The sequence below is a fragment of the Glycine soja genome, chromosome 10 (assembly GCF_004193775.1).
Source record: "Glycine soja cultivar W05 chromosome 10, ASM419377v2, whole genome shotgun sequence".
Lineage (NCBI taxonomy): Eukaryota > Viridiplantae > Streptophyta > Magnoliopsida > Fabales > Fabaceae > Glycine > Glycine soja.
In genome coordinates, this window is record NC_041011.1 from 2,380,817 (window position 1) to 2,408,059 (window position 27,243).

Sequence of the window (27,243 nt, forward strand, 5' to 3'; positions counted from 1 at the left end):
CCTCCCTCCTTTTTGATAGTTACCAGGCAATAGTACTCAGTCCGTACACCACAACTTGTTTTTAGGTTTTCTCTTGCTCTTGCTCTTGATGGAGAGTAGTGTATATTGTACGTGAAAAAAAAAATGGCTTTCAAACGCGTCTTTGATGTGTTACCTGATTAAGAAGCCGTGTATTTTGATATCGAGCTAGCTCACTGCAAACCAATTAACCTTCCATGACCGAGATTCCTAACCCACTCATGTTGCTTTAACTGACATATATATATATATATATAGCTCTAGGTGTGACCCCTTCTCTCCATGCTTGGCCAAAATCATCAAAGGTTTTCAACCTAAGACCATTATATGACTTAATTAGACTACGATGACTTAGAATTGACCTCCTTTTGGCAAAAGTTTGATTAAAGTGAACTACTATCTTTTACAAAAGTTTATTTGCACAAACTATAGCAATGAGTACCTGTCTGTTAACTCTTAAGAAAACATCAAATGATCGTGTACTCGTGTATAGTTAACACTAAACAAAGACTAACAAATATAAAAAGACTGGTCAATCATAAACATTCGTCTCTTTTGATATTCATTTTCGCGCAATTCAACATTTTCCTTGATTAAATAACTTAATTAAGCATTCAATTAATATATTCTTATTATATCAGAATTTATATTGTAAATTTAAAAGAATATTAAAATAATGTATTGTTGTAAATTCAAAAAAAAAAGTTCTTCTAAATATTTTATCTAAGCTTAAGTATATCTTAACAAGGTGCCTACCATGCATAATTATGGAAAGGTAGAAGCAAATGGATTGCTCACTCACTTATGTAATTTGAATTTCCGACAAGTTCCATAACAAAATATCTAATCAAATCGGTACAATTAAGGTTTGGGCCCCAATGTTTAGTTCGTAAATTTTGTACCATGATAAACTTTTTCTCCCATCTGTTTCATTATTATTATTTTTGGAAGTGTATCTCTGTCTGTTCGAATATCAGTGTTTTCCTTCTCTCAAGGAATTATGCCTCGGAGCTTTCTAGAAACACAAAGAGTATAATAATGAATAAAATAAAAGCAGAAACAAGCGAGCGAGAGAGAGAACAGACGAACGACATCCAATATAACTAATAACTATAATAACTACCCTTCAGAAATTTCAAGCACCAAACTTCCATCCATAAAGCCGAAAACCCTAACAGCAAAAAGAAAAAAAAAGAAGATAGATAACAGTAGTAGAATAAGTTATGCTCAGATACTAGCTATGTAAAGATTGATCGATACCATAGAAACTTTGGAGACTATCAAATAATTTTTCCTCATCAGAGACAAAGAGAAAGAGGGAAATGCTCAAAGTATCCATCGCCAAAAATGACTCTTTTCCCACTTTCCTTGCACCTGCTTGGCCTCACAAACTTTGTCACACCAATCTCATCCTCAGCATTTCCAATGTACTCTTCCAAATCCTCTTCTACCACAGCATCTTCTTGGTTCAAGGCTTCATCATCAGCTACTCCATCATCATCTTCATAATAAGCTGAGGCCACACTCTCGAAAAGTCGAAGCCTAAGCCTTCCATCGCCGCGCTCAACTTGAAAATAGGGTTGAGGAGAAGAGGAAGTTACAGCTTCCAAGATAAGCCTACCGTCTTCACGATGAGACCTAACTCTGACCCCTCCCATTGAAGTCAAAGGAGGTGGAAAAGTACTACCTCGATTCAATCTTTTAGACTCAGAATTTTTGTTGATTACTGGAGTGTTGTTGTTGCTCCTTAAACTAGGGCAACTTTCAAGTGAAAAAAATAAAGACATGTCATCAGTGTTATCACTGGAATTGCTACCAGTTTCGCAGCCTAAACTTTCGGTACATAGTTCCAAGCTCTTTGCACTGAGCATTGAAGAGGAGCTCTTAACAGAAGGGTGGACGTAGACATTCTCAATTTGTGGCTCCTTGCAATGAGAAATGTTGGAGAGAGATTGAAAGAAACTCCAGTTTTTTCCATGTGCATCGTTTGTGTTGCTGGGTGGTGGAGTCACTGGAGAGTGTGTGGAAGTGTTGTTGGATTTGGACCCTGGTGGAGCCAACTTGAGTTTAAGCACACGTGGTTCCATGAGCCAGGGTTCGACACTTGATTGCAACCCTTGACAGACACTTGAGTAAGACATTTTATTTTTTATTTTTTTTGTGTTATCCACAATGGAAGGGTCCAAAGGAACAGGGGAGAAACAGAGGAGTTCTGTTTTAGACTAGTGGTGTGAGTGAAAAAAATTGGGTTTGGTTGGGGGAAAACAGAGGGGCTTGGATAAAGTGATCAATTTGGTTTGGCTCACACTGAAGATGGGAAAGAGAACGAGGGTGATATATATAGTTGGCCGCTCGCATGTTCCCTCTGTGACTTTTTTATCGTGTAGTGGGAGAGAGGGGTCCCTAACAACACTGAGGAGTTGATTTTTCTTTTCTTTTCTTTTCTTTAAAAAAAAGGACAAAACTTGGGTGTAGGTTAATTGGTGTTTTAAGTATTTGGGATTATCAAGGGATTTAATTGAACATTATACATAAGTTATTATAATTTTTTTTAGACTTTGATTTATACAAATAAATAAAAATAGAATTTAATATATTGTATTCGATTCTTATGCACAAATAAAAAAGTATTTAAGATTTGGGGTTCTTATATTTTCAATTTTCTTAATAATGGTTTAGTGTTTTAAGAATTGAAGTCATGCATCACTAATTACCTTAACAAAGGTTTCTAATTAGGTTAGTTAAATTTAAATTCTCATAAAAGAACAATACTAAAACATAGAAGGAATTGTATCTAAAATGAGACACTTATTTTACTGATTTCACATGTTATGAAGAAAAAGTTATATGAGCTTGATTGCATAATTACACAGCAGTAACAGTGTAATTCAAATTGTATCCATTAAATCCCTTGAATTAATTGTGATTATAACTCATAAAGAAGATGTAAGAGTTTTGCAAGAAAGAAACTTCAATTTGAAATCAAATTGACAAATTCCTACTTGATAATTTGTGCTAGAATTTTTTCAATATATATGCAAAAATCACTATACTAAAGTCTCATCCCAACATCTCCCTGTGCTTAATTGAGGTGATTAGGTTTAAATTATACATCCGAAGTAGTACTCTAATTTATCAATAATGGCAAACGAAAACTACTAAAATCAATGGCCACAACAATATTTCAACAGTGTCAGTCCAAAGGTAAACTCTGTACTGGAATTCAGATCTCAAAATATTGTACTAGTTGATTGAAAATTTTAGAAGCTAGAGGACTCGCCTGAAATCAAATTGCAGGCAATAAAATAAAGAAAAAGGTCGACCAAGTGGGGGAGAGGGGGAACACAATTCTTGGGTGGGAGCTTCTTAGTTCAGACAAGCGAATCAACCTAGGACATGTGTAAGATTATGCTAATAAATATAGGTACATTTTTAACATAGCCTATATGAGTTTGTATTGACAAATTATGGTAACACCACGGGAAAGAAAAATATAGACTATGGTTGCATTGCAAGGAGTTTGAAGTTGAGGCTATCTGTTGAACAGTTCTGTTATTCAAAAGAAGTTTAAAAAATAATAGTATGGTCATTCAGCTTACGATCATTCTTTTGCAAAGTGCGATTTTATTCACTAAATTGAATTCCCCATTAGAGATACCAATTTGCTGACAGTCAGACACAGAAAATTGAAGGGAAATATGAACATGTGGACAAACTTAGAGCATGTATGAAAATCAGATGCAAAATTAATTTTGAGACAAAAGTATCAGAATCTTTAATTTTGTTTTTATTTTACTTTTATCCGTTAAATTTATATTAGAATCATGACAGTAATTTTAACTCCGAACCAAACAGGTTACTTTAGTAATAAATTTGTTACTACTTACATAATTTCTTTCCTTTCAAGATTCAAATAACAGCCACTCTCAAATTTGAGTTGAAAATTGGGTAGGTCCTTCTGATCTGGTCTCCACTTAGTTGCAATACAAGAAGTGGTAGTGAACGCGTTTCTGGCTTTCTGCTGTACGTTTGCTGAACCATCTGATATTCTGAGGGAAGCCATTGAGCTTTTCGTTGAATAAAAGATAGTATTTAAAGTAAACCGACCAAACTAAAAGGAACCAATGGAATAAACAGATAAATATAAATAGTGCCTCAATTGCTTTCTATTTATTTATTTAACAGAATATAATTTGTATTACACATCTTTTAAAAACTTAAAAAAAATATTAATTATTACCTTTTAAAATATACTCTTATTTTATCTATTTTTTTATCTATTTATAATAAATAATAGTAATAATAAAAATAATAATTGTGATATATTAATCATATTTTTTAATTTGACCACCATTTTTAAAATTAAATAAATAAGAAATATAAAAAGTAAAATCTTTGAAAAATCTTCATTTTCATGTCTTCTAAGCGAAGAGAGTTCTCTCCTACTCTTATTCACTTCTTTCATCATGAAGATCAGAGGTATTTTTAAATTTCTTTGACTTCTTCCAACAGTCATTATTTTTAAAATACCATTCTTCAAAGGGTTTTGTGGAAACATTTTATTACAAATCTCTTTAAAAATCACAGTTAAGTCTTTTTTATTTATAAGCTAAATAGTTTAATTTATTGTTATAAAAGAGCATATAATTTTCACCAAAAAAAAAAAAAGAGCACATAAGACATGCCCATATTACAATCAAACAATATACACCACGTCGCCAGGCTCTCCCAAAGCCAATAAAAAATATGCTTAGCTCAAGAATTTTTATTAACATTGTCAAATAAAAGTTTCAATATCTCTTGGTTATATACCAAAAAGATATTGCTAATGAATAAGAGGAAAAAAAAAAACATTCTGTTACTTTCCTTCTTTGTCCTTGGCCTTTCTAGTTTCTAGGTTTTCTATTGGCCAAATCTGGACTTAGCAATTGGCCAAAATTGTACGGAAAATGCATAAGAGTATATTATATTCGTTAAAACATTCAAGAAAAAACGTTCTTAAACATACACGTTGTATTTGGCTGCTGAGGCATTTTTCATTGCACCCTAAACGGGCAAACTAGGGCAAATTTTGGCTCTGATATGCAACAGTAAATACCACTAATTAACTGTACATATCACTTCCCTAACATCATAATAATCTAATTAAGTGAAAAGCATGAATCAGCAAACCGAGAGGAGAGTCACAAATTCACTGTGTGAATGCATCCACACACTGCACTATTGTGTACGAAGTATCATGGAGTATAAGTTGTCCACTTGCACCAGCGAAGTCAAGAACTCACACACACAAAAGGACCAAGTTGTATCTGTGTGTGGCTCTTATATACTGTGCAGGAGCTTATGCAATCTAGCATAAGACGTGCACCACCTTGTATCATGATCGATAATTAATGACAAATAGACGAGTCATCAGTTCATTATGGCAGATGCAATGAATGAAACAAATGCTATCCTGCACTGCTGCGAATAATCAATCGTTCACCCTAATGGTGAATTTGGCAAAACCGTGGGAATAGTGTTAAAAATAACAGATAAGTTCTTCATAATTTTTTTACCCATTGAAATTAAAGACATATACTATGAGAAATCCACACATGATGTGTAAACAATGACAGTTGTGTACCATGATCAGTAGCTAGATACGGATAAGGGTGCATGAAATACATATGATGAGCTACAACAATGTATAAGTTAAAACAATTTACTGTATCCTACTCAACTAATTTAGCTAGATCTTCATATAAATTCTTCATATAAAATTATACTAAAATGCATAATTCCTCACTTTCTTTTTACTGTAAAATGCACCCCATTTAAAAAGAAAAAGTAGCATGCATAATTTTACACTCATTTTCAAATTTATACTAAAATCATGACCCTAAATATTGCAAACAATATTAATCTTCCTTTCACAGGTGGAATAATAACAATCTTCCTTTAACTATTCGTGTCTGGTCATTTATATGATGTCCATCTTACCCTTGGTACTGTGACAATCTTAATTCTTACATATTGATTGGCCTCCCGTACTGATATTGCAATGGTGATTAGGGTGTTTCTCGATCCATTATAATTAATAATTTGAATTTAAGAACTTCTGCAAAGTACAAACTTCTCGTCATTATCCTAATCCTAATGCCTTTTCTCCATTAATTTTTTTTATATAGACATAACAGTGGCTCTACACATGCAAATATCCATTTTGCTTCTCAAATTGCAGACATTACCCATGTATAGTACGAGAAGCATTTAAGTGCAGTTAAGTACAAAATCACATGCATTCATTAGAGGTCAACTCAACACAGATTAATTGACTGATATTGTGCGGCTCCCCCCTTAACTTTTTTCACACTACTACATTAGTGGTCAGACAAAGGGGGACATAAGACATCAATTTTACTGTACCCAAGATTAGTTTTGAGACATATAACAATGCTGTCTATAAAGGAATTTTATTCCAATACTAAAGTAACTTATGTTTATAAATGCTGAAATTGATTAAGGCAAGAAGAGAGGGGCCTAGAATACCCTGTGCTGATTTTGGCACATCATACTCACAATGTCTTCTTAACCAGTTGCTCTCTATATATATTAAGAATTTAATTTAATGCACGAAAAACAGGGAAGTTAAATGTGAACATGAGGGGAGCCCAAGGGAAACAAATTAATATGAGTAAGGAAATAAAGAGGGGACAAGAATATCTGCGGCCATACACACTTTCTCCCCAAAAGTTCAAGTCTTCATAATCGAATATGCTTACATGATACTCCTTTCATGGTTCTAAATAACCAATCATAGGAAAACATTATAAACCTTTGCCAGGGTTGTGTTCAGATATTTTGGAGCCTTTGGCAGAATTAACGCCCTTTAGTGTAATGTAAATTATTAAAAATAATCATTTTTCTAATTTCTTGAGTTGTAAAATTATTTATGAGAATTTTATAATAAAGTAATTTATCATTTGGCTTCCAATGAATAATATAGTTAATTTATTCAATAAATATTGTAACATTGTAGATCTAAAGGTAGGATCTAAATGATTTTAAATTTAAAAAATAAATTATAATTACAATTTATATAGGTATTATATACCAATATTAATATTCCATACATATGATCAAAATGAATATAATATTTTAATATAACTTAATAACTTTATGACGTATAAATTTATTTTGTTAAAACTCCACTCAATACTCTGAATTTTTAAAATAAAGTAAAAACACCAATATCAAAATGTTTACTAAATTTAATAGATAATAAATAATAAAAAGATAGGTTTTAATTCATATTGAAAATAATTGATTATTACATTGGGTCAGTTATGAATTCCTGCACATTGCCCCATTTACCACACTCCACTTCAATCTCAATTTGAATACCATTCCTCGTTATTTATTTCCCAGAAAAAAATGCAATTGACATTTCACTCTTGCATTTCAACTATCATAATAAAAAAAAATTGGAATCTAACTCACTTAAATTTTTCATTAAAAAAAATCTATATTACAATAAAATGAAATAGTAATTAGTGATATAGTCTCAAGAATTGTGGGCATGAGGCAATTGCCTTGACTGCCTTGCCGTATACGCAACTTTGAATTTTGCTAAATTTGCTTTTTAGTATGTGAACCCTAAACCTTCATAGATTTCATTATCATCTATCCTTCTATTTTAGTGTATCGTTTACTAAAGCACAGGTTTGTATTTTATCATTGGTTTTTTCTACGAAGAAAGGTAATAGATTCTCTTTTCATGTGAATCAACTAGATGTAGTGCAGTTCATCGACAAAAATATTTTAGATTTTATTTAGTTAAAATATTTTTAAAATTTAACATGTTATACTATCAATTGGAGATTTGTAATTGAGTATATATAGTGAGAGGAACTAATCCCCCAAATGATGACAAACAAAAGTTTAAATTTTCATTATGAGAAATACCTACATTTTGTACCTAATCATGTCTTAAACATGATTGTCTACAAAGAGAATACATGTGAAGAACCCAAAGAAAAAACTAATATGTTACATATCATAAAAATAAAAAATGAAAACAATAATGATATTTGCTATAGAGTATATAACTTTGGTGTATATGCTAAAACTATTAACAAACATTTTTAATACATATATGTATTCTTATCCACAATGCGTTATAAGGATATATTTGAAAATTAATTACAAGTTAAACATAACTAACAAAGCTAAATCATTATAAAACCGTGAGACATGTACTTCAACTGCGCCGATCGAAAAAAAAAAAACATGTACTTCAACTGCATGGCTGACTTTAATTTTATCCGAGTATTGGAAATCAGGGTAATTTTAAAGTACATGCATATAATTTATTTTGGTATAAATTATAATTCCCTTGTTGACATAATAAGAAGGGAAAATAAATAATTAAAGAAGTCAGTTTATTACAAAAATGAAAAATCCACAATGTAAAGTAACAAAACAAAAGGAAATCATACTTGAGAGGCATGCAGGACAATGGATTGAAATGACATGCTAGCTAGCCGTCGATCTCTACCAAGTAATTATAGTAATATGATGACATCTCATTAATTCATATACCTAAAAGAGATTGTTCCTTAAATCTCATTGTTATCCACTATGAAGATGCCATAGTGAGTACTGTTTGAACCCACGTTCGAAACATGAAAAAACGCACGGCTATCATATGTTAGCTATGTGTATAGTTTTTGTGTTAACATAGAGTGATGACCTAATTTCAAGCACACGGATAATAATTTGGTCTTTGTCAATAAGAGATCGACTTCTTTGTGTTCTTATTGGAGGAGAGAATGGAGGCTTGTGTTAGTGTTGAAAAAACATGTTGAATTACAAGTGTGAAGTGAAGTCCCACATCAAGTAAAAATGAAAAAGTTGAACATCATATAAGTGAAAAGAAGACCCATAAATCTAAGTTTAAAGATTTTTAGTTAAAATATGGTATCAAATTCTCTTATATTGATAACTTGTGATGCACGTAATATCCAGTCTTATCTTTTGCTTACATTCACTTGATAGTTGAAAGCTTAGCCTTTAGAATTTCTTCTAAGAAGTTACCTTGATGGGGTTACCTTCTTTAACCCACGGGGACTACATTAATGTCTTAAGGATTTAATTTCCAAGAAAGCTGATTCTAGAGAAGTGGTTTATTTGTTTGTTGCTTTACCTTATTTTGTGGAGCAAATCCCAACTTGAGTGTATGTGACGAATGACGATAAGAAAGGCTAGTAACACTCTTTCAAACAGAAAATTATTAGATAATCTTGATGAACTGTGAAGTATTTAATTAATTATTACATGAGATGTAATTAAGTGTTCTTATTTTTTCTTACAAATTGAAAAACCACTTAGTTTTGAGATTCCGTCATGCTAATGTTGTCACGTTTTTGTCTACCAAAACTGACTTGAAACTAATATTATGAAACTCAAATTGACAGACCACTTAGTTTCACCACTACTATATTACTAATAGAATTGATAACAGAGAAAAGAGAAATAGATAAAATTGATTTTCATTGGCCACTTTGCTCAATGTTACACTATGGTATTTATACAAAGACAAAGACAGATAATTGTCAGCAACTGCATTTAGTTATCAAGTCACTCATGACTGCAGTTGAATAACTGCAGCTCCTTTAACACTCCAATAATTACTATATATTCATTAATGGTGAGTTGTCACCCTTAATAATTTTATCTCATTCAAACCTAAGTAAAGTGAATTGAATCTATATTTCCTAAAAACATATTACCTCCATTTCTGTATGTAAAACAATTTTTTAAAAAAATATAAATTCTTTTAAAATTTTATATTGATTATTATTTTATCCAAATATTCTTAATTATTTTACAATGAATATTATAAATTAATGAGATAAATTTATTTTCTCTTTCAGTATTGGGGAAATGACGACTAATAAACATTAATTAATCAGGTGAAAAAAAATTAAGTGATAAGAGTGAGATAATTGATAAGTCCTGATAATTGTAAGGATAAAAAATAATACAGATTATTGTTAATAAAACGAAATTTATTAATATTTGTAACAAAAAAAATATAATTATATTAACTAAATAAGCATTCTTAATGTGTAATTTAGTTGCAAAAAAAGACTTATATTAAGAATGGAGGTAGTAAGTATTTTTAACAAAGTTCTTATTAAAATAAAACTTAATTTTTATGTATTTATAATAAAAAAATATATTATCAATCAATAAAAAATTATTATAAGTATTCTCTCCATCCCATGGTTTAGTCTCTCATTTTTTTCAAAAGAATTGTTGTTTTAGAATTTAAAGTTTAATTAACATTTTTTTAATATATTCTTATTTAATATTTACTATTAGTATTGAAAACATAAAAAAATAGTATATTAATTAAGGACACTTTAATCCAATTATAATAATGTTTTATTTTCATTAAATATTTCTTAATTTATATGCATTAATCTTAAGCAACTAAAAAAATAAAATGAAGAAAATATTATTTTTAAATAAATTTTTTAAAATCAATAAACTTATTTTAGGTAACAATTTCTTATTAGATGAGACACTATAAAAATCTCTTTTTAGTACATATACTTTCTTTTCATGACACTTAATAATTCCTCATGATGTAACATTTTTGAATGACATAACATTTGATAATGTCATCATAAAAATGATGTGACAATCAATGACACTATTTATGAAAATTTGTCAGCCACATCAGCTTTTTCAATAGCTACTGAAAAGAGGACCCAGAAGTACAATCATTTGAAAATTTTCCGAAACACAGTAAACACACAAAAAAATTGTAAAGACAAATTTTCAAAAATTAAAAATATATTTAACCCATTAGAAAAACAACAAAACAAATGGGAGAACCGTAGTCCGATTTGGCAATTTTCCACTCGCATAATCGCATTGCCAATAATATACTCCAAAATTGTGATGCTAAGATAGACATTAAAGTACACAATTGTTAGAAGGGACGGATTTCCTTTGTTTCAATAACGTAATTGGATAGTCCAAAGTCATGACACATGAAGATTTTGAATGTCAATTTGTAGCGTTCTAAGTTTTTTCTCAACATTTGATAATTCTTCTTGAATCTCTACTAGCCTGTTAAGTCTATTCTGCGCTTCATCTTGGTAAGGTTTGCTTAGGACTTTCACAAAGGTATCCAAATTTTCTATGGCTTCAGTCAAATCCTTCTTCATGGCCTCTTCAAGTTCATATGCCAAGGTCTCTGCTTTTGTTTTCACCTTATCTATCACCTTCTGCCTACGAGCTGGAAAAGTTGATATAGCTAGATACCTGCAACAGAGAGAAATGCCAATCCAGAATTCCAGATATCAGCAGCTAGTCATTGATATATATTACAAAAAAATCAACAAAAAAAAAAAACAAAGGCATTGTCAAGTACACAGAAACCTGTAACACAGCAAAAGAATTTTTAAACGTGCTTTCAACACCAGCAATCATTGATATATATTACAAAAAAATGAAGTAATCTGATCAGTTTGTGAACTGCTATGCTTGATAACAATTATAGAGTACAAAAAAATATGGAGTTATGATCAATCAATGATCATGAAGCAGGATAAGAGTGCTCTGATATTCTGAGTTGAATCATGGATGTTCATGTTCCTCTTGTGGTAATGGTGCATGTTACATTGTTACAGCATAAAAGCAAGCTAATTTTATTTTTACAGCAAAGTGCAGTCTAAATATGTTTTCCTTTTATAAGGGTCTATGATCGAAGTCTCATCAATCATTATGTGCACACATTTTGAAATAAAACCTAAGCAATCAGAAAGGAAAGGAACTCTAATTGAATATATTACCCGCCAGCTGAACAAATACCAAGAGCAAGAAGATCTTCCAAGGTGGTTTGCAGCACAGATGTCAGTAGCGAAGCAGATAAACCAGCCACACCTAGTTGACCAAAAGTCCCTAAAATCTAATTTAAAAGGAAAACATTTTAGATCAGATTTGCTTGTCACAATAATAATAATAATAATAATAATAATAATAATAATAATAATAATAATAATAATAATAATAATAATCTGATGCTAAATTTCAAATCACAAAGGCAAAGTAAAAATATAATAATATTTACAACTTGGAAAGGTTCAAACAATATTCACATTAGCATATGGATTGCCATGGTCAACAGGAAAGGTTCAAACAATATTCACATTAGCATATGGATTGCCAGGGTCAACACAGACTAAATAGAACAATTTTTCAGAGATGACAAAAATAACAAGAAAAAGACATTATTAACTTATTACATAACAGAAAATAGAAAGACAAAGCAGCAACCCTGACAAAATCATGTAGTGGAGAGAATTATTTCTCAACTTTTGAACATGCCTATAATCATTCATGTAGTTTGGAAGCTTTTACAACAACTGACTAGCACGGTAGCACCACATTTAACCATAACTCTTTCTGAATAGCCTAGACATCCTTCAAACTCATTTTTATCAGCTGATTCAGCTCTTCCACAAATTTATATTTCACATCCTTCAAAGTCAATTATGCTACTCTCCAATTAATCATCACTACATGAGAAAATTAAGACTTTTTGCAGATTTCTTATAGTGTGTTTGGTTTCATGGTGGAGTCATGAGAAATAATTTTGATTCCAGTCAAACTTGATTTTGTCAAAATATAGATGTTTCGGTATTCCAGCTATTGTCGGGCAAAATTGATTTTGCCTAAAAGCCTCAGTTTGACTAGAAGTGATGAAAAGTAACTTTTACATATGGTTGAAAAATTTACTGAGTTTTATAGTAAACTTGCTTTCAAGAAAAAAGGATCCAGGTATAAATCACTTCACTTGAAAATCAGTTTAACTAAAATCAATTTAGCGAACACTCATCCAAACACACTTAATTGGGGATTGTTTGAATTTCAATTTAAAATTCATGGGAAGTTAATTGCACACTTAGTCCCTAGTTCCACAAAAGCTTGGTTATGGTCCCCAAGTAAAAGCAATATTTCCCATGTAATTTTCAAATTGATTCAATTATGTTCCTCTATCAGTTTGTTGTTCAATTGAGGTGGCATGACCATTATTTTGCCGATATGGAGATTTAAGAGCTCTCTCGTTTCTTTTAATGACATGGCAGTATTCTTGCTCACATAAAACAAATCCACATTAGCCCAATTGCCTTCAATTGAAGGCAATCTGATGAAGGAGCATAACTGCATCATGTGAGCAAAACTAAAGCAATTGAAACAAGAGGAACAAAGTTCAACTTCTCTCAAACAAGGGAACCAAATTGCACTGAAGGACCTAAAGAAAAAAAAATGATAAATTATTTTACAAAGAATTTCAAGCTTACCATTTCCCGTACTTCTTGCTCAAATGACTTAGAAACTGCAATGCTGCTGAAATTGTCAATCACCTGGCTGCCAGCTTGATCCACTTTCTTTAGCAACTGGTCGGTCCCAAAATTTATTTGACTACTTTCATGGCTCAAGGAAGGCCATCGTTTTTCAAAGGATTCCTTGTATAGTCTCCCTTGTTGGGTATATTTGGAATATAACCAATTTTCGTATTCTTCAAGTATTTTCTATGAATAAAAACTATTTTAGCATAACCTACCCAATTAACTTTTACTAATAAACAATTATTCATTTAATCCAGCATTTATGTCATTTGATGTCTTGAGCCTCTTGGGGCTTATCCCAATCAAAAGCAGGCTAAAGTGAATAGTTAAATCAAATCATTCTGATAAGCAAGAGTGGAAATCATTGCAATATGATGATCAGGATTCACTAGTTTCCAGCTCAAATAAGATGGTAAAAATGCAATACCAAAACTAAAATCCTAAACAGGTTACAGTCAGAAAATAACCTGGACGGCAGAGACAGCAGGACCAATTATGTCATTCTGAATCCTTGAGGTAGTAGGCAGTGCATTTTTTTCTCCTTTGAAGGCATATGAAGCAATAATATCAAAATTTGACAATTGCAGATTAGCTTCAACAAGCTCTACAACGCGTGATTTCGTAGTTTCAATCTGATAATGTATACCAATGCATATTTAAGAACATATCCATCAAGAGAAAATCAAATTGGTCTGAATTTAAAAAGTTATAAACATCTTATAACTTACCAAAGACAGAGTTGGTCTCCTCCAAGAAAGGCTCTCAGTTACCATATTCAAAGCAAAATCATTTACATTATTAACAATGTCTTCCACTGCAGCCAAATCCTGCTTGGCATATCGGTAGTCTTGTGTCACAAGAGTTTCACATGCAGAAATTAGTCTATCTGCAATTGCAACAGGTGTTTCAAGTTTGAGCCTCATTCTGTCCATTCCTGGGATTGTTGACCCATCTAGAAAGCTATACAAGAAGTTTTCAAGTTCAGAGAAACTGCTGGCACCATAATGAGAATAAGAGGTTGATAATTCTTCATTTAGCCTCCCAGCATTAGAGGTAGCCATAAGTTTTGCTTCAAGAGCAGACCGAGCAGATACAGGATATAACATGACATCTTCAGTATTCAGCAATCTCTGTATATTGTCCTTAATGAATGACATTGCTTCCTCAAGCTGCATTGAATTGTGAAAATATAATGTAAACCTAGTTCAGCAATTTCACTACAAAAGAACTCGTTGATAAAATATCAGTATGTCAATAACTAATAAGAATCAAAACACAATACCTCATGATTATTCTGATATATGTCAGCTTTATTCAAGACAAAGACCGCTTTCTTTTTCCACTGCTGAGAATAACGAAGAAAAGCAATCTGAAAACAACATAAAACATGTCATAGCCCTGCCTGGTCAATGATAACCAATACAAATTAAAACAAGAGAGTATGCCCCATCCACAATGACCATACCTCACTTCCAGTTAAAGGGCGATCAGCAGAAATGACAAAAAGAAGTAAATCTGCACGGGGTACAAATTCCTCTGTAAGACGCTGCTGCCTCTGAAGAATCACATTAGTTCCAGGTGTATCAACAATGGTCATCTGTTTTCAGAAGAACAAAGAAAACTGCTGAGAGCATTCTAATTACGAACAGAAACTGGTATTAGAGGGGATAATATAAAAAACTAAGTCTTGATACACATAAAAGACAGGAAGGAACCATAAGGAATTGACTTACCTCTTTAAGAATTGGAGCAGGAATGTAGCAAATATATTGGCCATCTGGATGCCTTTCACACCGTTGTTGTTCAATATCTAAGTCAGTATATCGTAAAAATGTGATCTCATTAGTTGTTGGAACAACTCCCTCTTTGAGATATCTTTCTCCAAGAAGCGCATTAATCACGGTAGATTTACCAGAGTTGAATTCCCCCTGGTAATATCAAGATTTAAAATAAAATAAAAAAGATAAAAAGGCATGATATCATGTCAATTAACTTCAGCACTTTGGCATTTGTATGAACTCTATATAGAAAGCAGCTGATTTTGGAATTTCACCCAATTAATTCCCTCTTGGAGTTAGAATTGAAATATTAGAATAAAAATTAAAGGCGAGCTGGAGAAACAGAAAAAACCAGCAAAACATATAGCACTGTTCCAAGTAGAATAATAAGAACATAGAGCAGAGACAAACTATATGAAAAAAGACTCTACTGAGGACAACAGAGTTTCTGAAGTTTGTAAAGACAGAAGACCAACCACTCCCCATAAGTAAACCATGGTTCAACATATAGTAAATGCTTACATATGGAGGTAATCAGACATTCAGGTGAATTAAATGCAGAAAAGTTTCACAACAAATAGCACTTATTAGTTAAGTAGTTTCTAACTAGATGTATTAAAAGAAGATTTCTTTTCGAAATTTAGAGCTAATACCAATGTATATTCCAGGAACCAGAATTTGTTGAGATTCAGCACACAATTACCACTATAACCAGTAAGAATGGCTCATCAATTTGAGAAACCGCATCATTAAGAAGTGAAACCTCCTCCATCTGTCATTTGAAACGAATCCCAATTTAACACAAAGTAAACAATATACTGGTCAAAACACAGAAGAACAAAAAAAAAATTACTTCAAATACCAAATATTTTAATTAAAAGATCACCAGAGGTGCAGCCCTCTTGATAGCTTCAATAGCTTCATTCAACACCAATCTCTCTGTTTCGATTAACAGTTTTTCCCTATCCTCCAGCTTAACAAACCCAGCAACAACCTCTGTCTCACTCTGAAAACCATTATCTACATTCAGTTTATTCTCACTCATATTCCCACCATCATCACTTGCATACACAGTGCCAAACAGTTTGTGCAAAAACTCATCACCAAACAAACCAAAATTTTCCAAACTAGTAACAAAACCACTAGCACCAGAGGCAAACAAACCCGATGCATCAGTATAAGACATGTTTTTCCCACACGAGACAAAAATAGGTATCTTCACGCTCTCATACACAGAACCAACTTCCTGACCAACACGATTCAGGTCACCACCACCATATATAAGAAAATCAGCACCTTCTGACTTAGATGCATTCACCGCAGCATCCACAGTTCGAACAATCCTAGCAACCAAGGGAAGAACCACCAATTCGGACTTTGAATCCAACATCATATTTCTAGCAACAACAGTAGGAAGGCCTGCATAAAATTATATTCAAAGACGTTTCACACTAAATCAGACTAAGCTGTTGGACCAAATGCCCAAGAGAAAAAAAGAGAAATTATTATATGTTCAATACCACCATGAGACCATGGTCCAGGTCAATTTCTATTTTCTAATGACATGCAGATGGGTTTTATTAATTCTTTTTTTGTAAATTGAAAAACTCAGATACACGTGTCATCCTTAAAGATAGGGATGGACATGGATCAGGTTCAGGAAATATTTAGATCCAAATTGATCAATGTTAATCAGTTTGGGTTGGTTTAAATTTTGTTTAACAACTGAACCGAATCAACCGATCATATTCATATTAGTTTGGATTGGTCCTAGTGTCTATTAATGAAAAACAAAAAAACATGGAAAAACTAGAAAAATAAAGGAAAAAAATAGGAAATCATAATAAAATTAATGAATAATATCAAAACTTAGAATTATAGAATGAGAGAAAATAAAAAGGTTAAGCACTGACTGTAAACTAATTGTACACTTTCATCTAATCACAATCGAATTGTACAAAATTTTCTTTAAAGTCATATTAATGATGATTTATCATCGGATGTCACTTGCCAATATAAAATTGTCAATGCATCAGTATTAAACTCTTATAGAATTACACACCATAAAAGTAATATAATTATAAAATTACAAAACATACAAAATTTCTAAAAATGGTCTAAGTTTAGATTTGCGTTCCTATGTGCACAGATCGAATGCCCGAACTTATATAATTGAGCTTGTAATTTAAAAATCTGAACTAAACTAATGGTCCAAACTCCAAATCCAAACCAACCCGAATTTTCTTGTTCGGTTTAGTTTGGATTGATCGAGTCATCGGGTAGACCTGGACCCGTGTGTACTCCTAGACAGAAGCACGAACATGCAGTAATATGAAACTACACATTAATTTGGTAGATTAAAGAAGTAAAAGAACCTTGGTCAGAGAGCAAAACTCCGCTAGCGGCGGCAGCGGCGGCGATATCGACGCGCTCGGCGACAAGCAAATAGGCGCGGTCTTGAAGCAGGGACTTCAACGAGCATGCAGCCTCGTAGAGCTTGCCGCCGCTGGCTTGGTTGCTAGCGAGGACGACGATTCCGACCCATTTGGAGACGGCCTTGTCAATTAAAGCCAAGGCGTCGGTGTCGGCGCTGAGAAACTCGTCGGGGTCGAGTTGGAGGACGAGAGTGGGGACATTGAGCTCGGGCCTCTTGTAGCCGCCGGGAAAGAGGGTTCGGGGCTGCTGCGGCGGGTAGCTGGGGCGGAAGAGTTGCTGGTTGAACTGGGCGGAGGATTCAGCATTGTTGGAGAGGGAGTTGATGGGAAAAGCACGCGCGACGCGGAGGGGAAGAGAGGGAGAGCGAGAGTGCGTGTGGCGTGGGATGATTGCGGTGAACGGTGACGAAGGGGATGTGACGGAACAAGGTACCATGGATTCGGGATTGGATTGCGTTATCGGACACCAATGTCCCTCCGTCTCTGAAATCTCACTCGTTTATCTTTTCTTTCTCCAACTACTTCATCTCGCCCAACATTATCTACTACCTACGTCAAATCTATTTTACAATCTTTTCCCTTTCAATTTTAATATTATTATAGTAAATGTTTTAAAATTTAAAACATAATCATATATAATTCAAATATTTTGTATTGTTTTTCATTCTTAGTTTATTCAATAAAGATGTTAAAATTAAAAATTAATTAATACAATTACATTTATAAAAAATGTAAATAAATCATTTTAAGAAAAAATGAATGAGTATTTTTTTATAAAAAAAAGTGCTTATTGGAAAAAGTAATCTTAGCATAAGAATTTAGCCTCACAAAATATATAAAAAGATTTTAATCAGTTAAATTCTCAAATTATGGTCTAAAAGTCAAAGAAAAAATTAATTAAAATTTATAATCAGTTTTAATTATAACAAACTAAAAACAACTCTTCAGTTAAACAATAAGCATCCATAATTTGTGGAATTTATTTATGTTCATATTAATCCCTTCCCCATACTTTCGCATAGCAAAGAGCCTCTGGGCAATACAAAGTTTTTTATATTAGTTTAGTCTCTTTGACCCGGAAAACTGATTAACATCCTAAATTTTTGTAGTGTTTATGACCACATATGTTGTTGGTAATGAGAAATGAGGATGGTAGGTATCAGTTAAGTTAGCTTTATCTGGAACTGCTGGTTCTCACTTCTCATACTCTCGAAGCAGAGAAGTTAACAACCAATGGCCACCATCATTGCTTCTTCCTCATCCACTGTGCTCTTCTCTGCATCCTCTTCCTACCTCCTCCCATTTTCACACCCTTCTACTTCGCGCCTTTCTTTCTCTTCTTCCCTTTCCTCCTCCTCCTCTTCTCTATCAATTTCTCCTTCTTTTTTATCATACACTTCTTCAAATTCTACACACTTTGCCACTCATGCTGCCTTCAGCATCAGTGCCAGCGCCGCCGAGAAGAAGAAGGTGCTCATCGTCAATACCAACAGCGGCGGGCATGCCATCATTGGCTTTTACTTTGCAAAGGAGCTTCTTGGTGCTGGCCACTCTGTCACCATACTCACTGTTGGCGATGAAGGCTCAGACAAGATGAAGAAACCTCCTTTCAACAGATTCTCAGTTTGTGATCTTTAAATTTTAATTCTTTTCTTGTTATACACATTCAATTATTCATTTTGTATGGATTCAGCTACTTGCATTGAATAAATGTTGCGAATTCCAATCATTAAGTTTAATTCAAGATTTAATTGTATGATTTGAGAAACAAATAGGAAATTGTGAGTGCTGGAGGGCGCACAGTGTGGGGAAATCCAGCACAAGTAGGGAGTGTTGTAGGAGGGGAAGTGTTTGATGTGGTCTTGGACAACAATGGCAAGGATCTTGGGACTGTGAGGTTTGTTCTCTGTTGTATTAATTCTTGTTTAGTTGTGTATAATACTTGATTTACATGCCTTCTTGTTAACTTCAGTGGCATGTAACACATACAATTTGTATTAGTTCCATGCTACTATGGCTAGCATAATGCAATTCTTTGAATTCTGTTAAAGAAACAGAACTCGTGGACATTACTACATGCAATATCTAAGGCAGACATCATAAATATCAATCTTCACTTGTTGCATTAGTTCCATGTTACTATGCTAGCATAATGCAATTCTTAGAATTCTGTTAAAGAAACAGAACTTGTGGACATTACTAGATGCAATATCTAAGACAGACATCATAAATATCAATATTCACTTGTAGGCCGGTGATTGATTGGGCTAAGAGTTCAGGTGTCAAGCAATTCCTGTTCATCAGCAGTGCTGGAATCTACAAACCAACAGATGAACCTCCACATGTTGAAGGGGTATGTTGAAGAATATTCTTATATTCTCCCATTAGCATTTGTAAAACTACTATCCCAATAGCAATTATATAAAATTGAAGTGAAAATGTTAAATGCACTATGGTGTAGGATGTTGTTAAAGCAGATGCTGGTCATGTTGAAGTGGAGAAATACATTGAAGAAACTTATGGAAGTTGGGCAGTGTTCCGGCCACAGTACATGATTGGGTCTGGCAACAACAAAGACTGTGAGGAGTGGTTTTTTGACAGTAAGGGGAACTTTCTTAAACAAACGTTATTATTAACTTTAAATACATATGAAGCCTTGTTTCAATAAAGTGAAGTGCTAACAACACACTCTCTAACATGCACTCTATCATTGGTTAGAATTACTGAAAGTTATAAGATCAGGAAAGAAAATCATTAAATGACAAATGGGACTTGCAAAAAATTGTGATTTGCCATAAATTTCAACCAATCATAAATAGTGTGTTAAAGAATGTGTTGCTAGCATTTTTCTTCAATAAATATACTCTTTTCTAGAAGACCAATACTAAAAAAAAATGTGCATTATCATATTTGTAGGGATTGTTCGGGATAGACCTGTGCCAATTCCTGGCTCGGGACTGCAACTCAGTAACATAGCTCATGTTAGGGACTTATCTTCAATGCTTACTCTTGCTGTTGAGAATCCAGAAGCTGCAAATCAGACCATTTTCAACTGTGTGAGTGACCGTGCAGTGACTCTAGACGGAATAGCCAAACTATGTGCTCAAGCTGCAGGGCGCCCGGTTAACATTGTGCATTATGATCCAAAAGCTGTTGGAGTTGATGCAAAGAAGGCTTTCCCTTTCCGCACCTATGTACTTACTATTACCCTATCTTCTGATCTACTTTATAACCTGATCAAATAATGCATGGAAACGCCCTAATGCTGAACTCAAATCATTGAAGTGATTAACAGGACAGGGTGAATCAGTTTTATGATTTGTTTTGAATGCTAAAAAAAATTACACAAGCATAGTTATGAATTCTTGCAACAAAAATATCTATTTAGAATGTCTTGTTTAACACAAATCACTGAACGGATTAAGCTCATACTAAAAAAAAGTTATAATACCTTGTTTTGAATTCTTGCAACATAAGTACCTATTTTGAATGCTCAACCAAGCTGACCCGTGTTGTACAAATTTATACCCTAACAATATGTGTCAGCTTGATAGAACATTTAAAATATTTTCAATTATACAATCTTCTTGGTTATAGCCTAACAATTTATGCAATCTTCTTTTATGTATTATGCTTTATGCAGCACTTCTATGCAGAACCTAGAGCAGCCAAAGCTAAATTGGGATGGCAATCAACCACAAACCTCCCTGAAGACCTAAAAGAACGGTTTGAGGAGTACGTAAAGATTGGGAGAGATAAGAAATCCATCCAGTTCGAGCTAGATGATAAGATATTGGAGGCATTGAAGGTTCCGGTGTCAGTGTGATCCATTTATATCCAAAACAATTATCAGACAAGACTTTAAGATTTTTTGGTCGCTCAATTCAAATGATGTGCATTGAAGAAAGTTACTTCTCTCCTTGTTAAAATAAAACAAAATAAACTTATGATGCTTAAGTAGCTCAGTTAGGATATCATGACTAAAATATTCCAAATTCAAACTATAAATTAAGCACTAAACCCCGTGCAAGGAGGAAGAAAACCATTGGATATAAACCATCGTTTCAACACAACCAAACTCTATTAGCATGGTGAGTACCAGACCCATGCCAAGTGGATAACCAAATAAACCACCTAAACCAACTAGAGTCAAATTCTCCCTTGAAAACAATACACCCGATAAAATAAAATCCAAAACAATTTAAGCGCCGGATTGATTTATCAGTTTAATTTTTATGGAATTAATTTTAACGAGTACTTTTTTGAGGAATAAAATGTGTACTTAATCAAAAGCACAATTTTTTATTGGTAGTGTATTTTTTATTGAAAAGTATGAAGAATAATTTTCTAACTGGCCAAGATAGCATTCATACAGGAACTTGAGTGAAATTTCCGTAAAATGCGCAAAACATCAGTTCCGTTCCAACTTGCACTTGATCTGGTAACCCATCATTCAATGTAATATTGATTACAAAACGTACAAATTTCAAAAAGAAAACATACACACATGTAAGGAATCATGGATAAAGAGTTGATATTTAGGCCTGCCAGCAGATTTCCAACTAAAGCACACACCGATTCTGCAACTACATTCAAGTTAAGCTACACACCTACGCCAATTACTTAAAGATACATTGCATGCAATTGGTCTGTTGTTTTTATAGAGCCTACAAGGCACGACCAGAAAAATATGATGCGGTTATTCAAATAATCTGCGTATGGAATCAATTGCCAAAATATAGAAAGACAGCAGAGACCCAGCAATGAAAGAAAACAAGTTGCCAGCAAAAGCAGTAAAGCACAATAGAGCCCAAAAATTTCTGCAGCTAATAACATTTCTTGTTTTGCCAGATATATTAAGAGCATACATCTATTATGCTTTTAAAATGTCAGGTCATGGAATAGAATATCTAAAATACAAGATTAAAGCTAGCTATTGTGCTTGAAACAAGTATGTCTGTCGGAAATATTAAATGGCCTACAAATTAATCTTGAGTAAAGGTTGCATGTTTGTTCCTATGAATCTTCCTAAATGTCAAGGCCCTTTAGTTTTGATTCCAATTCATCATGATCAGCATCTTCTTCAGCCTCCTCATCAGGGTCTTCTCCGTCAGGATTATTCTCATCCAAAGGACCCAGCATATCAGGTGAGTTTTTGAATATATTTTTCAACTCATCAATCCCTTCATCAGAAATGAAGTTAGCATTAATGTTAAGCAACTTAAAACCTGGTTTTCCCACAACAGCTTCAGCCACCAGCTTAGCTCCTGACCATGTGATCGAGTTAGTGCTCAAATCAACTTCAATTAATTGGCCATGACCTCCTTCCAGTGCCTTGCTGATCAAAACAACACCTTCATCCTTCAGTTCATTCTCAGATAAATTTAACTTGGTGAGGAATTGTTTTGATGATATACAGGCAGCCACAGAAGCAGCAGCTTTTGCAGTAATGTCATTCCCAGCCAAATCCAAAATTTCCAGTGATGGTGCAGATTCCTTGAGGGCATTAGCAAGGGCTTCTGCACCATCATCCTCCAAGTTCAAATAACTGAGGTATATCTCTGTAAGATCTGTAAATGCAGGTACAACTTTACTTAGAGCAACTCCAGCTTCTTCACCAAACATGTTGTCACGCAAGTCAAGCTTCCTCAAATGCTTACAATCCCCAAGTGCTTCAACGAGGGCAACTCCACCATCAGAGCCAACTCTGGTAGATGAGCACCGAAAATCTTCCAAAGCTGGGGAACGTTTCACAATTTCAGCAATAGCAATTGCCCCTTCATCCCCAGTCATGTTGTTATGGAAATGAAGAACCCTCAGCTTCTCAGTGGAAGGAAGCAATTCAGAAACTGCTTTTGCAGCTTCCTCTGATATACCATCATTCATCAAATAAAGTTCCTCCAAGTTAATTTGTGATTTTAGGAGTGACCGAAAAGCTCTAACCCCCTTTTCACCCATGGCATTGTTTGACAGGTTCAGATATCTCAAAACACTACCTTCCAGGGCAGAAGAAAATATAGTCATCACTTCAAGAGCCTCTGCTTCTGGTCTTCCAGCAATGAAATCTGAAAGATCTACCTCTTTCAATTGATCCTTAACTGACAATAGAATGGGCTCAGCAACACGGGCAGCATCCAAGCCAAAACTTCTATTGCTAAAACATATCTTGTTATAAGAGCTTGGTCCCGTCAATGGTTTCAGAAGTTCTGCAGTTTCCTCCCCACTAATAAAGTCTCTGCGACCCCCAGATATGTCAAAAACAGTTTCAGCAGTTGCACCAGCTGCCTTCTCATTTATCAACTCTCCATCCTCCTTTGCTTTTGGGCCCCTTTTCAAAGCCTCCAACATGAGCTTACTTGATTCCTTGGCATAAATTTGCACAGCAGAACTCCCATCACCATCAGGCTCCTTCTCAAAATGTTGGGTTGCAGTAGCAAAAGCTACATTCTCAATGTGCTTTGCATCCTCCTCAGCCTCTTCTTTGCTAAGCAGTCCATACTTTCTTGAGAAAATTGACGGAGTAGTAAGGTTCTTGGTCATCCGCTCTACAAGCATTAGCCTAGTACTCTGGCTAGGAGGCCATAACTTAATCGTAAGGGGGCGATGTTGGTATGCCTGCCATGTAGAATCCATTACAAAGCAACCTGCAAACAAGTATAACAGCAATTTTACAGTTTTCTGACAAAACCATACAATTCACTACACCCAGAAAACAATAGAATAGAAGACAGAAACTGCTCAAGGAAAACCTTGAATTTGAAATACTAATAATAATAATAACTACCATATAAAATCAAAATCAAAGAATCCTAATATGAATATTGTGATACACTGTAGTTAAATTCGGTTATTAATTGCCACAAAAAAACCTAAAAAGTTAACAATCATTCATTTGCCAAAGTCAACAACTACGGTATAAAATCCAAAAAATATATCACATAAACTACATCGACCTTTTGCATTTAAAAACAAAAGGAACAAACTACATGAAATCCACGAGATAGCACGAACCTAAAAATTTACAGATCCAGCATTTCCGAACATCTATGACATCTCAGGTGAGCATTCATGATAAATTACTGTTACTTCATCAGGATAAAGATCAGTAAATGAAATTAGAAAGATCAAGTTCGGGGGAGAAATCCATGAAACGGAGCATTGTTTTATTTTTCTAAAAATTTACAAGTAAACCAAACAGACAGAAGCAACAGGCGGAAAGAAAGAGAAAGTTAAAATGAAAAAAAAAAATTATCCAGAAGAAACAGTGAACAGAGAGAAAGGAGGGAAGGGATTGAGTACCTGAAGGAGAATGCAATCGCGAAGAGAAAGAGTGAAAGTGAAACCCTAGAAAGAGTGCGAGGATTGGTTGGAGGGTTTTAAAGATGGTACTGGTATCTGGTGGAGCGGGGGAAATGATTCAAATAGGGCCAGGGAATTGGAAAACCCCAAGCGTGGATTTTCCGCTTCCTCTCTCCACTTTATTCTGCCCAATTACAATCGTACCCTCGTCTTACCGTTGGATTTACGCTGTCTTTTGATAACTGACGTTGCTTTGAACCCAAATCCTGCGTCTGATAGAGACTGAGGGTATATTTGGGCCTAGTCCTGGGCCCTATTAACTGTTGCATGGGAATTATTTTTTGCAACCCTTCATTATAACACTACCTTTTAAGTTTTTCATTTCAATAATATTTTTAAATACTAATTTGGTTTCATCGTTTCAAAATTAGATTAAAAAATAAATTCTATAATTTAAATTTTATAATTAATACGTAATAAAAACAACAAATATTGTAATATTATGTTAACACGATTATTGTTTTCTTTTATGGAATGGGCCTAAGCTCATACGAGTATCGAATGGGAATGGAAATTAAAATGCGTGTGTGCCAGGTTGAAGCAATTTATTTGTAAGTGGCACATTTAGTAGGAAATAATGTATTGTCCCTAGGAAATTTCAAGAAAAAAAAAACTATATTCTTCAATTTTCTATCCCTTCTACTAAGTATGTAACTATATTTTCATTGTCTAAAGTTAAAATTAAACGAAGTTGAACACCTGAAATACTATAAGGTACGTTATAGTACATGGATGCAACTGCATATATAGTCACATAGAGTCAGGATGGGTTTGAATGAGAAATTGATTGCTGAATAGCATGAAAATATTTGAAGAAAAAAAAAATTAAAACCAAAAAGTGAAAAGGAAATCAAACAAACTCTTTGATCTCGATTCATAACTTTTTTTAAAAAAAAAATCAATTGAGTTTTTTGTTTTGTTTTAGTGGTTTCTTTTTAAAAATATTTTTAATTTCAATTTGTTTTCCAAATTGATATTTATCAAACAAGTTTATATTTAATTATAAATTAACAAGTCTTCGTTACTATTTTACAGAATATTCTTTAAAAAAAAAAAATTAAAACACAATGAAATAGGACCTTAGATTTAGTATCATTAAGTGACTAAAAGCTTCCTGCACTCCAACTACTGTTTTCTGTTGCATCTAATTGCATTTCAAAAATCCAAATTCTCGTTACGGATGGAGGTATTTTTTTAACCAAAACCAACATTTAATTTTATTTATCTTGATGAAATAATGATTGCTTAAATGCAATGCTAATTTTGATTAGACAATAATATCTGTAATATTATAAGTTTTATAAATAAATAAATAAAAAATCACCCCTCACCCGACCAAAAACGAAAATGAAGGCGTGTGTGGTACAGGGGTTATGCCCTATCTAACTTAGACAAATATGGCATTTCCCGATGTTAAGAAACAAGGAAAAAATAGCAGTGACACGCACGTGAGATACTACGTAGTAGCCTAAGTTCATGGAGGGAAGCATCCCCTCGTGCTTCAAAGATAGACATCACATGGGCATCCTTAATTTGGCCCTTCCTTATTCCTTCGCCCACTAGAGTATCCTTCCATAGACTGAAAAAAATTAAAAATAACATGACAATTTTTTAATTAAAATAAAATCTAAGAGTATGAATTACATATCATTTTACTATTTATTTTTTTCTTTTCACTTTCTTTCTTTACCAACAAACCTAAAACAGTCAAACTATCATATAGTATAATCTTACATATGTTAATTAATTTATTCTCGTTAATTAGGTGTTGGTCAGTAGCCAGAGAACACGTCTATTACCATCAATTAAACAAGGAATTATTATAAAAGTCCAATGAAACAAGGAACTAAAATATTAACTTGAAGGTACTCTGCCATGACAATCTGTTCATATAGGTTAGAACATAGTCTGACATGTAACAAACTTGTCACGTGATACGCACGTTTTTATTAATCCAAACACGGATATTGCTAGCAGTGGTTAGTTGTCGCAGCGCAGTCTGTTGAGTGTGAAAATATAAAAACTTTAGTATCCAGTGTTGAAGTAGTAGACTAGTAGTCACTTCGTGTGACCCAATTAATAGGTATAATTTAGTTGTGATGTGTAGAATATATTTTCGAAGAGAGAAAATAAATTTTAAATGTAATTAAAATATGTCTTAATTAAATATTAATTTCATAATGATTAAAAAAATTAAAACTTATAAAAATATCTTAAATATCACTAAAGAACTTAGTGTCATGA

The 27,243-nt window shown here is 33.4% G+C and overlaps 4 protein-coding genes across 6 annotated transcripts; 1 reads left to right on the forward strand and 3 right to left on the reverse strand.

Annotated features, from left to right (window-relative positions):
* Positions 1-1,004: 1,004 nt before the first annotated feature.
* Positions 1,005-2,410, reverse strand: LOC114370972 (protein FANTASTIC FOUR 2-like). Its single transcript, XM_028328368.1, has one exon. It carries the CDS (start codon positions 2,157-2,159, stop codon positions 1,317-1,319), a length of 843 nt encoding a protein of 280 aa, XP_028184169.1. The 5' UTR covers positions 2,160-2,410; the 3' UTR covers positions 1,005-1,316.
* Positions 2,411-10,956: 8,546 nt separating this feature from the next.
* On the reverse strand, positions 10,957-18,190 carry LOC114371241 (probable transmembrane GTPase FZO-like, chloroplastic). The gene is made up of 11 exons (XM_028328697.1): positions 17,581-18,190; positions 16,092-16,624; positions 15,909-15,977; positions 15,161-15,355; positions 14,893-15,024; positions 14,710-14,796; positions 14,156-14,596; positions 13,895-14,059; positions 13,380-13,610; positions 11,868-11,983; positions 10,957-11,337 (listed from the first exon to the last, which is right to left on the reverse strand). Exons 1-11 carry the CDS (start codon positions 18,074-18,076, stop codon positions 11,055-11,057), a joined length of 2,748 nt encoding a protein of 915 aa, XP_028184498.1. The 5' UTR covers positions 18,077-18,190; the 3' UTR covers positions 10,957-11,054.
* A 600-nt stretch (positions 18,191-18,790) lies between these two features.
* LOC114372612 (chloroplast stem-loop binding protein of 41 kDa a, chloroplastic-like) lies at positions 18,791-21,600 on the forward strand. Its single transcript, XM_028330268.1, has 6 exons — positions 18,791-19,263; positions 19,416-19,537; positions 19,891-19,993; positions 20,102-20,240; positions 20,557-20,834; positions 21,284-21,600. Exons 1-6 carry the CDS (start codon positions 18,874-18,876, stop codon positions 21,464-21,466), a joined length of 1,215 nt encoding a protein of 404 aa, XP_028186069.1. The 5' UTR covers positions 18,791-18,873; the 3' UTR covers positions 21,467-21,600.
* An 804-nt stretch (positions 21,601-22,404) lies between these two features.
* On the reverse strand, positions 22,405-25,098 carry LOC114372228 (RAN GTPase-activating protein 1-like). 3 transcript variants are annotated; one of them, XM_028329696.1, is made up of 3 exons: positions 24,940-25,098; positions 24,652-24,719; positions 22,405-24,284 (listed from the first exon to the last, which is right to left on the reverse strand). In XM_028329696.1, exon 3 carries the CDS (start codon positions 24,271-24,273, stop codon positions 22,669-22,671), a length of 1,605 nt encoding a protein of 534 aa, XP_028185497.1. In that variant the 5' UTR covers positions 24,274-24,284; positions 24,652-24,719; positions 24,940-25,098; the 3' UTR covers positions 22,405-22,668. The 3 variants fall into 3 exon arrangements, with proteins under 3 accessions (XP_028185497.1, XP_028185495.1, XP_028185494.1); XM_028329694.1 differs by having other exon boundaries at positions 24,652-24,725; XM_028329693.1 differs by lacking the exon at positions 24,652-24,719.
* Positions 25,099-27,243: the final 2,145 nt, after the last annotated feature.

Excerpts from the sequence above, each read along its gene's own strand:
- LOC114370972 (XM_028328368.1), bottom strand. The coding sequence starts at position 2,159 with ATGTCTTACTCAAGTGTCTGTCAAGGGTTGCAATCAAGTGTCGAACCC.
- LOC114371241 (XM_028328697.1), bottom strand. The coding sequence starts at position 18,076 with ATGGTACCTTGTTCCGTCACATCCCCTTCGTCACCGTTCACCGCAATC. Across the intron at positions 15,978-16,091 it reads TCAAGAGGGCTGCACCTCTG|ATGGAGGAGGTTTCACTTCT; the intron begins GTGATCTTTTAA and ends TTCAAATGACAG. Across the intron at positions 15,356-15,908 it reads CATTCTTACTGGTTATAGTG|GGGGAATTCAACTCTGGTAA; the intron begins GTAATTGTGTGC and ends TGATATTACCAG.
- LOC114372612 (XM_028330268.1), top strand. The coding sequence starts at position 18,874 with ATGGCCACCATCATTGCTTCTTCCTCATCCACTGTGCTCTTCTCTGCA. Across the intron at positions 19,538-19,890 it reads AAGGATCTTGGGACTGTGAG|GCCGGTGATTGATTGGGCTA; the intron begins GTTTGTTCTCTG and ends ATTCACTTGTAG. Across the intron at positions 20,241-20,556 it reads TGAGGAGTGGTTTTTTGACA|GGATTGTTCGGGATAGACCT; the intron begins GTAAGGGGAACT and ends TCATATTTGTAG.
- LOC114372228 (XM_028329693.1), bottom strand. The coding sequence starts at position 24,273 with ATGGATTCTACATGGCAGGCATACCAACATCGCCCCCTTACGATTAAG.